Raw genomic sequence first — 16680 nt, forward strand, 5'->3', positions numbered from 1 at the left:
CCTACTGTCCCGAAAAACCCGGGCCTCGGGCAGCCGAACGATGTCCCCAACCACCACCGGATGGCCAGACACTCTGCCATTCTAAAAGAACATGCGCAATGGCTTTTGCAGCAGTGCCACACGCTATGTGCAAATGTTTTTTTCTGCTATTTGTGACATTGGGCGACACCTTTGTGTGACCATTTGACTAATAGCAAACGGTAGTGCCTGACAGCGCATGACCTCCGAGATTTTCAACTCAGTGCCAGAACGTAACGAACCCTCCGTTCGTAGGGGCCTTCGAATGATGGAAGAATCCTTGGGCACTGTCAGTCGCTACTTTTTCTCCACATAATTGATCTCTTGGCATAAAGCAAATGTTCATGTTCTTCTGAGTGACTCATCTAACATTCTAGATTGATTTCACGTTTCCATTCAACGTTCCTTCAAGCGAGCGTTGTCGTAAGAATACAACACGCCCTGTGGTGTTCTCAGACAGTTTTTTTTTTACTAAAGCCATCTTCTTTCCCTTGCCCCAACGCTTTGTGACTTCCTTGTGTAGCTGAAACTAAATGGAATTATATTTTGCGTACACATCGAGAAAGACGGGAGGTCGAGACCTCGCCTGTGCTCCGCACCGTCCGCCACTGACAGGGCGTCGGTTCCTAGGAATATCACTTTCGTAGTGTGTCTACGTTTTTACGCAACGCGAGAAATGACATTGAAAGCACACAGTGTCGCCGAGCAACGTGGTGGTGAGGACACACCGTTTCTATAGTTAATTTTTGCTTTTTGTTTTTTGTTTTTTTTTTTTTTGCTGTTTTGCTAGACCCCTCCACCCCACCCATGCACATTCAAATAAAAGGACGCAGGCGCAACAGACGACAGGAAGGAGTGTCGTGCAGACGACAAAGGGCAAAAGGACAGGCTGTTGTGTGCACCCCGTCTGTCCATGCAAAGTTTAGAATGCGCGTATGGTGATTGTGGGCGAGCGCTGCAAAAGAACGGGTGCGTACTCATTTCTTCACGATCGTTACGTGGCGAAATAAAAAGCGCACGATACGGGCACGTGCATAGGTCACCCGCACCGTTTTGCCCTTCAGGCGACAACGAACTTCCGTTCCGACTAATGCCTTTTCCTCCTTCTCCTCCTGCTTCTCCTTGATACCGAACGAAAGAACACAAGCCGGCAGGTGCTATCTTGGGACGCGAAGGCTTCTCTAATTGCAAGTTACGCGAAATTCCGTCATTTGTGCTTGCGGTTGTAACGTGCCCTACGAGAAGGCTGCAGAATTACGAGGACGAAACGAGAGAAGAAAACGTGGAAAGCTGCGTATCGCTGCACGCAGTTCCAGTGACCGAACCCCGACCGACGAAAGGAGGCACGTTTTAGACGTCGGGGACATAATCATTCAAGGTGAGCGTGTCCGCGTAACACGCGTGCATCTTGATATAGCAAACGAGGATCGCGGGCCAGCGTGATCTCGCCCGCGAGGAGACGGAAGGCGAGAGTGAGGAGGTGAGTTTTGTCCGACGAGAAGAAGCGTCAAGCTAAAAGGAGTCGCATCGGTGGGCGGCGCGTCAAATCGCTCCTTCGACGGTCGAACGAAGTGCGTGCCAACAGCCGGTGAGAAAGATGTCTCCGATCGGACCGCTCCACTCCAGCCTTCTTGTCCTTCTTGGCTTGCTGCTGGGTGAGTTTGCGGCCTCACAATCTCGCAGCCTTTGGATGGCAACGTACGCATGCTCGTGCCAAACCTTGTGTATATTAATGCGCACTTCATTCAATCTTTTCCAAAAGTAAGTCGGAAGAAATTAGATTAAACATCCCGGATTTGAAGTCGGGTGCATGCGGAGCTAAGTTAAAATGGTTCAGGTACCTTCTTCTTGTCAATTTGCGTGCAAATCAACATTAATTTAATGAAGGCCACTGTGCGGTCGCACACAACGACAAGCACCCGTAAAGTGCGCTTCGGTTGCCGCTAATTAGCATAACGTCCAGGATGCGCCATCGACACAGCAAATGATCTGCGAGGTTACATTTTCATGTGTGTGTTAAGCTCATAAGAGGCGGTTTTTATCAAAGAAGAATATGACAAGACAGCTATTTTCTCCACGTACATAGCTCGGTGCTGGCTTCAGCATTGAACCTAGGTAATTAAGAAAGTATGTGGCCGTGAGGGTTGCAGGAAACTTCACGTTCGCAGCGTTCCAATAGATAATAATGTCACGTTGTAGTGACACTGAAGCAGGGCGCACAGTATGAAAAGTGTGAGTCACGTATTTAACACAACCGAGCTCTCAGTTCTGCATCATGCACAGATAAACAATCAGTGAGTTGATAAGGACTGGTGAGGGGTTATATAGGTCTCACCACGTTAGATAGTTTTTTGACGCTGATGATTTGGTGCTAAGGAGTGATAAGGGCTTATAATATTCGGAGCAATTCTGACCAGGGTAATATTTAAGCACCAATAAGGGCTGATAAGGGCCAGATCAATTGCGATGGCGTTGATAAGGACCGATAAGAGCTCAGCTCTGGCAAGAGGTCCCTACCGGTGTTCCTCAAGGATCCGTTCTTAGCCGTCATCTCCTCTTATTGTTCGTTAATGACAATTTGTCAGTAATTCAACACTCTTCATTCCTTATATAGAGCTGGGGACTTAAAGCTAATAATGATTCTCGACAGCGTTCGCGACTACATTGGCCTCCAAAACGGCATTTCTTTTTTTTTCTCAATTTAGTGCGCAGAGAATATGGTAATCTTAAATGCTTCCAAAATTATGGTGTTAGGATATACGCGAAAAAAGCCACGTGCAATTTTCGTACACTCTTCGTCATGCTCCATTGCATACGGCCCATGACACGGAAGATCTTCGTATGCACTTCGACACAATGCCGTGCTTTTCTGCGCAGGCAGGGTGTGTGAAACAACGTGCACTTCGCACTCCGGGCATTCTTTATCGAATGTTGCATGACTTCCCCTCTCATGTTGCCTTTCTGAAATTGCATTCTAGTGTGTGCCTTCCGCTACTAGGCTATGCTTCTGTAGTTCTGTGCTCGTCGACAGTACTGACCTTATTGAACGCGTCGAGCATAAATTTGTATCTATGTTGAAACACCACTTTTGACGTTCTGGTGACCAGAGTCCGGCCCTCTTATATTTACCTCAACTCTCTCCTCTAAAATCAAGACGTTATAAATCGTGCCATTCGTTCCTTTAAGATCTTTTTCGTGGCACCCTAGATTGTCAAAACATTTCATTGTGTACAATTCTGCGTACCGCAAGGACATACCCAGCACTACTGCGCGTTTTCTGCGTGGCCTTGTTGCAGTACTTACTGTCCTATGTGTCGGCTTCAATAAAAGCTTGCAATAAATATTCTGCCTCTACTGACATATATTTCAGACTTCAATCCCTGTTTTCTGTGCAAGTGTGAATAATCATTTATGATTAACTCACTTTTAGGCCCAGCACTTCTTTCATTTTGTACCTCACATTGTTTTGTATACTATATTTGTCTTTTCTGCACATTGAGATTTGTATATTACCTTAAGATGCACCAGTACAAAGGCTTCCAGCTGCTCCTGGGCACTATAATAAGCGCTTGTTTGTTTGACTCATTCATTCATTCATTCATTATCATTGTTAATAAACATTTGTTTGACTAAAAAGAAACGAACAAGCATAATGAAAAAAAAACTAGTAAAATGGGCACAGTAATGAGGTGGACAGGAAAGATCAATTGCGGTGACTGAGAATGCCAGAAATGGTAACACTTGCAGGCGGAATCCACACACCAATGGCAGATGGTGTATGCGTAAAGGAGCCATCAATGCAAACATGACGGTGAGCCCTCTAGCCGGTGTTAATATGCCCTGGAGTGAAATATGTCCGCATTGGACCAAGAATATTTTTCTTGCTCCTGAATCCAGGCACGAAAGTGACAATTGACCACGAATTGACCACCGCTGGCCCCTTGCACCCGGAGTCCATTTGGGTTCGCCTAGCGTCGCGAATGTCATATGCAGACAATGTCCTACGAACATCTCTCTCGGCTCTGCGGTGCATTTCCCGGAGCCTCTCATATTCGGTCGTTGAATGAATTGGAGGTGGTTTCAGATGTTTAGTGCTGGTTTGTTTTGATCAATTTAGCGTACGAACAAACTTCTCGTACGTCAATCCAGATAGGTCGGAATCCTCAATTGTCGCGTTGTATACCTCCCAGTTAGTGAAACGAACCGCCCTTCGTTGTGTGTACCGCGTAGGACACCCCAAAGAGAAATAGGCTAGTGCGTGATCACTGGCATGACCTTTAATGTTGGCGAAAGGGGTCACCGTAGATATGAGATGCGAGCAGACCATGATGACGTCGAGTGCGCTGCCTCGGTCATTCGTGTGGAAGGTTGGCTGCCCGTCGTTAAGAATTCCCAGGTTATTCAGACGTGCTATATCAAAAAGGCCTCGACCGCGGACCGAATACCACCTACCACCCGAAGCGGGGTGATGTGCGTTGAAGTCGCCAGTTAGTAGTTGCGGTATAGGTGTTCCGTCTATGACGTCCTGCAGCCAATTCAAATCAAATGTAGATCGCAGTGACTGAATTAAAGCTATGGCGAATAATATAGAAAATGGTAATGGGAACAGAAAACCGGGCTTTGCAAACCTGGGTCTTCATGATGATGATAAAGATGTCGATGGTGATGACGTGCAGCTTAGGCTGCATTATCTGACCTGTTTTCTTTTTTTTTCGATGACAGGACAATGCAGCGCCCAACTGAAGAGTGGTTGCAGCATGCAGACACTGCGCGACTGCGGGTCCGACTATGTGGTGTACAGCAACAGCACAAGACTGCCGGAGGGCGGAGTGGAGTTCAAACAGAGCTGCGAGTGAGTCAGCGGAGCACCGCGTGCAAAGCTATGACATGTAGAACCGGGTCAAATCACCTGGCGTCAAACTAGTGTGATAGGTCGAGTCGTATTACGGGCTTCAAAATGTTACAGATCCCCTTTCAGGGCACTCACCACTATCTGTGCAATGTTTGCTCAGCTCCGGCGAAATTTCAATTCTGCCGGTCTTCTCGTCTACTTGTGGCACTTGTTTGCTAACCGCGAGCGCTGGCTCCTCCTCCACGAGCGCAGATGAACCGACATGGCGATGGGCGCGTGACACACGTGGCACCCGTGTTCTCAGAAATACGGCAAAAGACGCCCCGAGAACCTCGCCCGCATAGTGACCATGTTGGCGCTGAAGGAGAAAACAGGAGAATGCAAGAAAATGTGTGTAGGATAGTAACTACTGAGAGACTGGACAAGAGAGTTTCACTGGTAAATCTGGGAAGACATGCTGTAAAGAGTCCCAAGTCTTGATTAGACCATGTAGGGACAGTCATTTTTGTTGCGTGATGCTTTTACGGGCATTGACAAATTGCGCCATGTCGTCGATTTCCGCCATGTTGGTGTTTTGAGCCAGTAAGAAAGGGCGCAGCTATCGGCTGTCAAGCTGACAAATGAGAGTTGAGAAGACGACGAAATCGACATTGTGGCCGAATTCGACACCTTCCAATAAAAGCCCCTCAGAACTAGGTTCTGCTTACACTCAGAGAGTGACCATCCCTTATAAGATAGATGCGCTGCAAACACGCCGAAAGACACGCGATATCCATAGCGTCATTGAAGTCATTCTTTCTGTCTGTGGCTTCGGCAAAATAGTTTATTGTCATGAAAGGCTGGCGAGAACAAAGACGTCCAGTGCGCGTGGAATAGGATGTATCTCAGCTTAACGTATGCTGCCGCTGTTTAAATGTAAGGCTCGAGTTTTTAAATAGGTATTTAGATCATTACAAATGCCGTGAGTTTCAGGCAGCAAACAGCCAAAACAATCGCCAGTTTAAACAAATTGAAGAATTCAGAAACGAAGTATTTAAAGTGAGCATTTGACCGGAAGCCTATCTTTGAACCTTCCAACCCTCACTCATGCCTACCTTCTGCGCTTGAAGGTCAGCGACCCATCGTAGACCATTGAGCGGCTGTCGCTCATACTGTTTTGCTCTCTTTCCGCCTCTTTTTCGCCGCCTCCTTTGCGATGCATTGCTTTAAATTGCATTTAAACAGAAACTATGTTGAACGCATCACGAAGACGACAACAACGGCCAACAGAATATCTATAGCAATTTTACAATAGTTTTGGGCGGCTTCTTGGGCAAATGGACCTATTCAATCTCATTGTCGTTATTTTGCTACGATAGCAGTCAGCAACACCAGGCGGGCAGGAGCACGAGAACTGATGTTTACATCATGCGCAATTATATGACTAGATCCTGTCATAGTGTCCCAATCGCTCAGTCGTGAAACAAAGTTCTGGCCATGAAATTTCCGGCAATCAAAAGCTTAAGGGACATTCAAAAAGCCACCCGGCGCACATATTCAAGTGTGGAAACTGTTAGCTGTATCTGAGGCGTACGAACTGATTCACATGCTCCCATAACTTTGACACGATACATGTTCCAAGACAAAAGACGTGCATCGTTGAAATTCAGGAGCATAGAAACCCACAAATTTTAGTCGAAACAACAAATTGTGGGGTAGTATTTTGGGGAAGAGGGAAGATAACCGATGGTCATCAAGAGTTACGGAATGGATTCCAATGGAAGGAAAGCGTAGCAGAGGGCGGCAGAAAGTTAGGTGGGCGGATGAGATTAAGAAGTTCGCAGGGACAACATGGCTACAATTAGTACGTGACCGGGGTAGTTGGAGAAGTATGGGAGAGGCCTTTGCCCTGCAGTGGGCTTAACCAGGCTGATGCTGCTGCTGCTGCTGCTGCTGCTGCTGCTGATGATGATGATGATGATGATGATGATGATGATGATGATTTTGGGTGCTGTCCTGCATATACAGAACTGAACATGTGCTCAGAAACATCCCCACAAGGATGAAGGTGGATGACTCAGTGCTTTTCTTGCCCGTCTTTCTTTGCGGTGTCCCGTCTGCGCGCAGTATGCTTTATTCGGACGATTACCAGCCAGCCCAACTCCACGTAGTTTAGCCACGCATTTGCTTCTATCGAAAACCAAACTTTGTTCTACACTTCCCGATGAAAAAGCCCGATATCATTAGGGAACAACTGACTTTGGTTCCTTCATTAAGCACTTCCTTGTACAAACCTCGGTGTCGCAGACTTTGGGTTTATTCCCTAATGAAAGAGTTTTCTTGTAGCACATTGCTACAAGAAAATCAATATGGATTTTTCACAAAGGAAACATTCCAGTTGATGAAAGATTTCTTCTGTTTTGGGCATCGAACCCAAGACCAATACCTTTCAGGACAGGTCGCTCCACCATTCGAGCAAATCAGAAAGCTCTCCAATCGCAGGATGAGGCCTGTGTGATTGTCACTTCGAAGCACAGGCACACCAGATATGGCAAATTGGTTCTGGGGATAAAAATTCATGCGGTATAACAAGTTTCACTAAACCGAAATTATTCGTCATCCACCTGAAGCACAAATCCACCTGGCCTTGGTGCGAATCCACCCGAAGTAGCACGCATGGTACGAGAAAACAACCTCCCGCGTGAAACTTTGACATGGTTGGCGGTGTGTTTTACGTCTTACAGCGGCAACTGCCTTCCCTCGTGTGAAAGCACACCAGCATTTGCCGTCATTTCCACGTGGCAGCTGGCGCTTCGAGCTGCTATACTGAATTACACCGCTTTCGGGAGGAGCCAAGTTCATCCAGCTCACTACCTTCTGGATTGGCCCACGCGTGAACGTTTTGTACCCTGAATGCAAATAACTAATGGTCATTACATCGTCATCAGCGTACTGAGGTCATCACAGGCACACTCCTGTCAGACACACAATTGCTCGTCCCACAGAAACATTTTCCAGCATCTGGAAACACTTTCGGAGAACTCCAAATGTTGCTTGACAGTCAGCTAGATAGAAAATGTTTCGCGTCACCTTGGTTCTCATGGCGTGTGCGATCTGCATAGTTTTCCGTTGGAAATGTGTGGCAGGGCCTTCGATCAGTATAATATCTCGCACTTTCAGCTGCTTTTAGCGCATTTCTCACCCGACATCTATTCCACTGACCTCTATGAACCGGTGTTACATAATCAGCATCCTGTTATTTCACGATGGCGTGAAAATTATTCTAAAGTTGATGGCAAGACGATGGTGATGTGCCGTTTTCCACTCTTTCGGTCTTCTTCGTTCTTACAGGCTAGTTAATGGAGATACCTTCTAGAAAACTTTTTTTTTGGTGCTCGACACTAAAAAACATGCTTTTCCTCGCTTGCTTTCTACCCCTGTCGCGCTATCATAGGGAGTTTCCTGATACTCTTTACTGACAATGTGTTGAAAACCATCACTTTGAAGGTGAGTGCGCAGGTGAAGATCTTCTACTTATACTTTTAGAATACCACAAATACTTTGAGCAAAGAAACTGACTGTTTTCTAAATTTATGTGGCTTGATCGGAGGCCAATGAGCCTATAGAAGCCGCATGGACCACCAAGGAGTCATCAAAAACGCGCGCTGGCTGCTTGAATAGACGTTTTAGAGCCCACTAATCTTTAGCTGAATTACAAGGATAAGAAATACGTGCGAGGTCTGCCTAGTGAAAATAATATTCTGCGTCCACTGTATATATGTAGTGATTCTATATCTTTAATTAGCTTGTAGCGTTTGCGACGTTTATATTGTGAATTTTCTTTCTAATTGTGAAAGTTTCTGTATCTACACTTTATCTGTAATATTAGGGACACTTAAAATGTGGTACTTTAAAGCGTCCTTTTTTTCAATTATGTGGTATTGTGTGACGCATTTATATGTTACTCAAATAAAAACGAGTAGCCGGCACTATCTACTGGGGCCAACACTTCTTTGTCATTTATTATCAATAAAAAACTGCTTCCCAACTTCCGATGGCGAAATATATATGGCGCATATATTATGGCATAATAATGATTGCTGATTTATTCACATGACAGTTGAACCGTTTCATCATTGATATGACTAATTTACCCAAACTAATTGAGCTCCAGCAATCCGAAGAGCAACGTTTGGCTAAATCTAAACGACTTGAACGGTTGCGGCGGTTGCTTGCGATCGCGAAAACGAATCTCAATCTGCACTGATTAACCCTGACTGCTGAGGCAGATAAGCTCGGCCGTGCTTTGAAATGCCCGCGTAGCTATCATCGATGTATACCCATTCCATTTGTAATACCTCAAAGTGTCGGCATAACAGGTGCAATAGACACAGGTGCTCAAGACCACCACGAGAGATTGGACCATTTACCACATTGTCAGGAATACTTATAGCATGATCTCAGGGGCGTAGCCAGGGGGGGGGGGGCTTATGGGGCTTCAGCCCCCCCCGAAATTTTTTCGTGGTGACCATGCACCGCCGACCAAAGCGACCCCCGGCGCCGGAAATCACTCTGTATTTTGTCTAGAATGTCTTTTTGACGCTCGAAAAGACATTTAACCGCGAAGGTTGCAAACTCGGGCTGGATTTCGTGGCAACGCCCATACACCGGGAGTCACAGAACGCCAAGCAGTACCATCAGAGCACAAAGTTTCAAGGGCGCTTTGATGGTGAGCGGGCTCGCCGCGGCATCTCACTGAGGCCACGGAATCTATGGAGCGCATGGATATCAATTGCGAAACTTTATGGGTATAAATCTCATAAGCTCTTGATGTGAAACGTGCATTGACATTTCCAAAGTTGTGCTTTAGATTTTCAATTGCGGAACTTTGTGGGTTTAATGTTGTTATAAACATTTGACGCCAAAGGTCAATTGATTTTTCTAAAGTCTTACATCGGAACATACAACGAGACAAGCCAAATCAACACACTAGCAGACGAGTTGACAAAGCAGGCAGCGAGGTCCAATGAGACGAAGCGTTGGGGTGGTTCATTTGTGCCGTCATGTCACGTATAAAAATATCAACATTTTTTTTAACCTACGCCAGAACATGACACTAAAGCCAGCCAAAGTAACTACGTTCTTATTTATTTTTTCTACTTTGACTTCTATTCGCGAGTACACATTGAGCCTCTTCAATTTTTTTTTGTTTATTTGTTCTCGCTACCCTACCCGCGGGCTGCCAGAGCCAGCCAGAGCGCATACGTTTTTCTCGTATGGCCCCGACCACCGTGCGGTGCACTTCGGTGCGCGTTCGGTTTGCTCTGGCCGAGTGGATTTTCACCGGACAGGGTTTTGGACGCTTTCTGGCTAGCAGACGAGAAAAAAAAAACAATGGTCGGTCGCCGCCATCACTGTGGGGACTCGAAGGATTGCACCGCATTCCTTGAGCGGAACCTTTCAGGAAAGTCTTGTTTCGCCGCTGTAGGATACTGAGCAGTATGCGTATGGTTCTCAGTGGACCAAGCGTCTCATGTTTTCTTGGGTATTCCTTCCGTAGCCCCATTAGGTGCCGGAAGTAGGCATTAGGTTCTGGCCAACATACTTTCCTATGCATTTCGTATGTTTCGTATAAAGTCCAAGGGTGATAACATCGTGACCACGCGCTGCATGTTGTATGTGCGAGTGAAAGCGTAGGGGCCGAGGTGGAATGGGTGAGCCGACAATGGTGGCTCAGTCTTGTGTGCGCAAAGGAGAATAGCGGGTAGCAAGCGCGCCGCCTTCCGTCGCGCGCAATACATCGGGGGGAGTGGATGGAATGGGGGCGGAATCTAGGATTCTGTGAATCTATGATTGTGCAACATGTTTATTTGCCTTGTTTGACGCATATTATATACATTTACTTCTTCTTACATACATAGACTCATTGGATGCTTATACGTATACTTAAATATCTTGTTGCGAGGTTTTGTGTATACATGCAGTGAACTTCGTTTCCAGTGACACTTTTTTGTCCTTTATCAAGCCGTATTTTCGCATTTGCATATCCCATTGTATCTTTGCATTTCTAATGTACGAGGGCGAGTCAAATGAAAGTGAGCCTACCCTAACCGCGCAATAATGGTTCGGTTCATTATCTGCGAGGCATGTGCGTAGGAGAACGGCATGTCTCATTTACAAAAGTGGCACGCAGGTGTGAAGATAAATGTTCTTTAATGCTCTCATACACTGGGTTGAATATGGTTGCGTCACATAATGGACACTTCAAAAGTTGAACAGCTCGGTGTCGCGAAGTTTTTGACAGCTGAAGGTGTTTCCAAAACAGAAACGTAATCGCCATATGACTGCCGCGTACGTTGAACACTGCATTTCATTGACCACTGTGAAGCGTTGGAGCAAACGGTTCAAAGGACGTTGCAAACACATTCCAAGACCGGGCCAAAACTATCGTGCAATCACCCCCCACACAATTTAAAAGGTTCATGAGCTGCTGAAACAAGAACGGAGGATAAGCATCGATGAACTGGCAGACCGTCTGAACATCAGTCACGGTTCGGTTCACGCCATAATTCATGAGCTTCTCGGTTATTGGCTCTTTGGTGCGCAATGGATCCCCAAGATTTTTATCCATCGCGAGAAGACGGAGAAGTTTCGCGCTGCCTTGACTCATCTGATCGGGTATCACAATGAGCATGACGACTTCTTGTTTGCAACTGTGATCGGGGACGAACCTTGGTGCCACTACTGCGAGCCTGAAACACGACGGCAAAGCTTACAGTGGAAACATTCGAATTTACCACGCCCAAAGAACGTAAAGGCCATCATTTCCGCTGGAAAGGTGTTGTTGACTTTTTTTTTTCGATCGACAGGGTCCATTACTGAGAGAATTTGCTAAATCTTGAGAGGCTATCAATTGTTTCCGATATTGTGAAACGCCAGAACGGCAGCGTGTCGCTATCAAGAACGAACAACATGGAAAATTGACGAATGGCGTCATCTTGTTCCACGACAATGTCTGTCCCCACGTCGCTTATGTGGTTAATAAAAAACTGGCAAAGTTCAAGTGGGAAACGCTGCAACATACGCTATACAGCTCAGACCTGTAACCTTGCGACTTCTACATTTTGGGGCAACCGAAAAAACAGCTCAAGGGAACCAGATACAGACTTTTTGAAGCAGCAACCCAAGGAGTTTTATAAGATGGGAATCACGCAACTCGTTAGTCAATAGGACAAATGTCTAAATTCTCATGAAGACTACTTTTAAATAAAGTACCCCGTTGTTGGCTCATTCATTTGACTTGCCCTCATATATCTTGCAGAACTCCTGCTTTTTATACGTGCTCTCTGTCGCGACTATAACTTCGGTGCAATTACTCACGATACACGACAAGGGACAGCTACTCCTGCGTAATACATTGGAACGAACGACAGCGTCATTGAGATTTTTCACTGGCCATTGCATATATACAAGAATGTGAGCACGGTTCTTGAATGACAAAGTTTCATTAATATATTTGTCCTGAACTTGTTCAGTTCATTGCCTTTTAATTTTTAATATCAGCAGCATGCACTGCTTTCCCGTTTCGAACTGATATAGATCTAAAGTTCGTGTGATATTTTCTTTACTTAATAAATAGACAAAAAACATGGAAGCATTGACGTCAGTCATGTTGGGCACAATTTTTAGCACATACGAGTATAATATTTTATGAAAAAATACATATTTTACTTGTATTTACAGTGCGTAGCTTTCAAAAATTCATTTGCAGCGTCTTTAGCAATAACAATGTAGTTATTATTCATGTATTTGATCCCTCGATAAATTGTTCAAGAGGAAGCTTTAGCTCGGGCCCAATCCGACGCGGCCTATTCAAGTACTTGTAAAACGCAGAAACGCTTTTCTGAGATAATCCTGCTAATCGCTTTTATTGAAATTGGTTGCATTTGAGAGAGAAAGTTAAATCCTAGTGTCTGTTGGAAACAGAACTTCGATTTAGGGCCTAAATTTTGTTTAAAATATTTTGGAAAATTCAATAGTTTGGAAAAATAGAAGCACGACGTTTACAAACTAATAGCTATGCATGATGAACAGATATTGTGGTTCTGTAAACGGCATTTATTATAACAGTCAAAGCGGACAAGTTTGCTGTGTAAATTTGTATCTTACTTGAATTGGTTACGTTGTGTACAAGGGTTCTGCAAAAGCCGTATTTCCACAATACTAGATTTTTTTTAGATTCATGTGTAACATATCTATTTTGTCCGCTGTAGATGTACTATTAGATGCAATTCACAGAATTGTGATATCATTTTTCATTGTTGAGTCACGGAGTTTTAAACTTGATAGTTTCGTTTTCTGAAAGTTTTCAGTTTTGGCCAATTTTTAATAAATAATTGACCACTTAAATGAAAAATTCGAATTCAATAGTCACTACAATTAAACTTTTTCTTTTAAATGCGCCAAACCTCCTCAAATTTGGTTAAGTGATTGAAGGGAAAAACGAATTCCCCTTCTACATGTACTTAAATAGGAGCACCCGAGCTAAATCTTCCTCTTAAGGAGGAGGCTGAGCTGCAACGTGCAGATATATATATATATATATATATATATATATATATATATATATATATATATATATATATATATATATATATATATATCTTGGGCCAGTGGCGTAGCCCCCCCCGAACAAAATTTCTGGCTACGCCACTGCATGATCTGGCTTTCATGTTAAAAGGAAGCTTTAGCTCGGGATCAGCTTCATTTTTTTTGCTATTCAAATGTACGTAAAAGGCATAAAAGCTTTTAGAGGCCCCCCGCTGTACCAAGTGGGGTAAAACTTGTTACATTTGAGTGAGAAAGTACTGACAAGTGAGAAGTGAGGAGACAAGAACTGTAGAAAAGCAGAAAGCTTCACATATACACAGAAGTACCAGATAGGGACATCGCCGTTTGGTAAACTGCAAATGTTAGGGCGTCTCAAGCGGACGAATTTGATCCGTGATTTACAGTTTACGTAAAATTACTATGATGCTTGCGGAGGTATTGCAAAAGTCTTAGTTTCAAGTTAGCGGCATATTTCCATGCGGCGTGCAACGCATCTGTTTCGTTGCCTTTCGATGTCTCCATATCTGAAGCCTACAGAATTGTAATACCTTTTTATTATACCTCAGTTTGACGCTTGTAAACTTAGCACTTATGTTTCTTTAATGTTTCCAGTTTTCAGATTTTTTTCTAAATACACTGATGGCATAAATTGAAATATCAACTTCCTAGAGAAAGTTACTGGATTTAAATTACCCTTTTCTTTAAGTGCAGTAAACCTCGTCAGATAGGTGCAGGCGTTGCCGAGAGAAGCGATTTCTCCGTTCCCGTGTATATGAATAAGCGCCCTCGAGCTGAAGCTTCCGCTTCTAGCTATTAAGCCAAGTTCTATGTCATGAACTTCTTGAGCTATCAACACCACTCAACACTTGGTTTCACGCAGCGACCTATGTGCCTTTGATTCTCGCAGGCTGTACCTGAAGCAAATCGAGTGTTCTCAGAAATTCGGCGAAAAATGCCTCGAGAACCTCGGCCGCCTCGTGAGCACGCTGGCGTTGAAGGCCGCTGAAGAGGACTTCGAGGCCGCCTGCACTGAGGGCAACGAACGCAACGACAGTGAGTGATTGAAGCTTGCAACCACATTTTGGGGCAGAGGGCGAGATTCGGGGGGAGGGGATGAAAAAAGCACTCGTCCGTCACTTTAGATGGTTATTGCGGTACATTACACCCGATAATAGGATGCAGCGGTGGCGTAGAGGTAGAACACCCGCCTCGCGTGCAAGAGGTCCGTGGTTCGAATCCCGGTGCCGCCAATTTTCCACCGAATTAAAAAAAAATCCGCGTGTTGATAAAATTGCACAAACAGGCCTGGAGTGTGGCCTGATCCCGGTGACCAGAACCGGTAACGCACTCCCTCACCAGAGCAGGATTGGCCACCCTGGTGCAGTACTTGGCCACAACCTCCTATATGAACACAACAATCAAACCCCCGGCCCTCACTCCCCAGCAGCTGCGCAGCAACTGACCACGGCGGCGGTCAGGCCTGCGGCGTAGCAGAGGGTGCTAAGAATCACTGGCTCCGGACAGGCCGCCATTGGAATATGAACCTGGCAACGTTTAACGCTAGAACGTTATATAGTGAAGCGAGTCTAGCAGTGCTATTGGAGGAATTAGAGGGCAGTAAATGGGATATAATAGGGCTCAGTGAAGTTAGGAGGCCAAAAGAAGCATATACAGTGGTAAAAAGCGGGCACGTCCTGTGCTACCGGGGCTTAGCGGAGAGAAGAGAACTAGGAGTAGGATTCCTGATTAATAAGAATATAGCTGGTAACATACAGGAACTCTATAGCACTAACGAGAGGGTGGCAGGTCTTGTTGCGAAACTTAATCAGAGGTACAAAATGAAGATTGTACAGGTCTAAGCCCCTACATCCAATCATGATGACCAGGAAAGCGAAAGCTTCTATGAAGACGTGGAATCGGCGATGGGTAGAGTGAAAAACAAATACACTATACTCATGGACGACTTTAATGCCAAGGTACGCAAGAAGCAGGCTGGAGACAAAGCAGTGGGAGAATATGGCATAGGCACTAGGAATAACAGGGGAGAGTTATTAGTAGAGTTTGCGGAACAGAATAATATGAGGATAATGAATACCTTCTTCCGCAAGCGGGATAGCCGAAAGTGGACGTGGAGGAGCCCGAACGGCGAGACCAGAAATGAAATAGACTTCATACTCTGCGCTAACCCTGGCATCATACAAGATGTGGACGTGCTCGGCAAGGTGCGCTGCAGTGACCACAGGATGGTAAGAACTCGAATTACCTTAGACCTGAGAAGGGAACGGAAGAAACTGGTACATAAGAAGCCGATCAATGAGTTAGCGGTAAGAGGGAAAATAGTGGAATTCCAGATCAAGCTACAGAACAGGTACTCGGCTTTAACTCAGGAAGAGGACCTTAGTGTTGAAGCAATGAACGACAATCTTGTGGGCGTCATTAAGGAGTGTGCAATGGAAGTCTGTGGCAACTCCGTTAGGCAGGATACCAGTAAACTATCACAGGAGACGAAAGATCTGATCAAGAAACGCCAATGTATGAAAGCCTCTAACCCTACAGCTAGAATAGAACTGGCAGAACTTTCGAAGTTAATCAACAAGCGTAAGACAGCTGACATAAGGAAGTATAATATGGATAGAATTCAACATGCTCTCAGGAACGGAGGAAGCCTAAAAACAGTGAAGAAGAAACTACGAATTGGCAAGAATCAGATGTATGCGTTAAGAGACAAAGCCGGCAATATCATAACTAATATGGATGAGATAGTTCAAGTGGCTGAGGAGTTCTATATAAATTTATACAGTACCAGTGGCACCCACGACGATAATGGAAGAGAAAATAGTCTAGAGGAATTCGAAATCCCAAAGGTAACGCCGGAAGAAGTAAAGAAAGCCTTAGGAGATAGGCAAAGGGGGAAGGCAGCTGGGGAGGATCAGGTAACAGCAGATTTGTTGAAGGATGGTGGGCAGATTGTTCTAGAGAAACTGGCCACCCTGTATACGCAATGCGTCATGACCTCGAGCGTACCGGAATCTTGGAAGAACGCTAACATAATCCTAATCCATATGAAAGGGGACGCCAAAGACTTGAAAAATTATAGACCGATCAGCTTACTGTCCGTTGCCTACAAACTATTCACTAAGGTAATCGCAAATAGAATCAGGAACACCTTAGACTTCTGTCAAGCAAAAGACCAGGCAGGATTCCGTAAAGGCTACTCAACA

General features: G+C 45.0%; 1 protein-coding gene and 1 long non-coding RNA gene across 3 annotated transcripts in view; one reads left to right on the forward strand and one right to left on the reverse strand.

Moving 5' to 3' along the window:
- The window catches only part of LOC135912649 (uncharacterized), a 138004-nt gene that overhangs the window by 45321 nt on the left and 76003 nt on the right, over positions 1–16680 (reverse strand). Inside the window, exon 3 of one of the 2 annotated variants that reach the window (XR_011507418.1) lies at positions 5006–5228. The exons of the other annotated variant lie outside the window; for it this stretch is intronic. This is a non-coding gene — a long non-coding RNA (uncharacterized lncRNA). The remainder of the gene's footprint in view (positions 1–5005; positions 5229–16680) is intronic. 2 annotated transcript variants of the gene reach the window in all.
- Positions 1154–16680, forward strand: part of LOC135912609 (uncharacterized) — a 28911-nt gene continuing 13384 nt past the window's right edge. The window contains exons 1-3 of the mRNA XM_065445104.2: positions 1154–1673; positions 4741–4870; positions 14367–14512. Coding sequence (XP_065301176.2) covers positions 1616–1673; positions 4741–4870; positions 14367–14512 — 334 coding nt within the window. The 5' untranslated portion in view covers positions 1154–1615. The remainder of the gene's footprint in view (positions 1674–4740; positions 4871–14366; positions 14513–16680) is intronic.

The sequence above is a fragment of the Dermacentor albipictus genome, chromosome 7 (genome assembly GCF_038994185.2).
Source record: "Dermacentor albipictus isolate Rhodes 1998 colony chromosome 7, USDA_Dalb.pri_finalv2, whole genome shotgun sequence".
In the NCBI taxonomy this organism is placed as follows: domain Eukaryota; kingdom Metazoa; phylum Arthropoda; class Arachnida; order Ixodida; family Ixodidae; genus Dermacentor; species Dermacentor albipictus.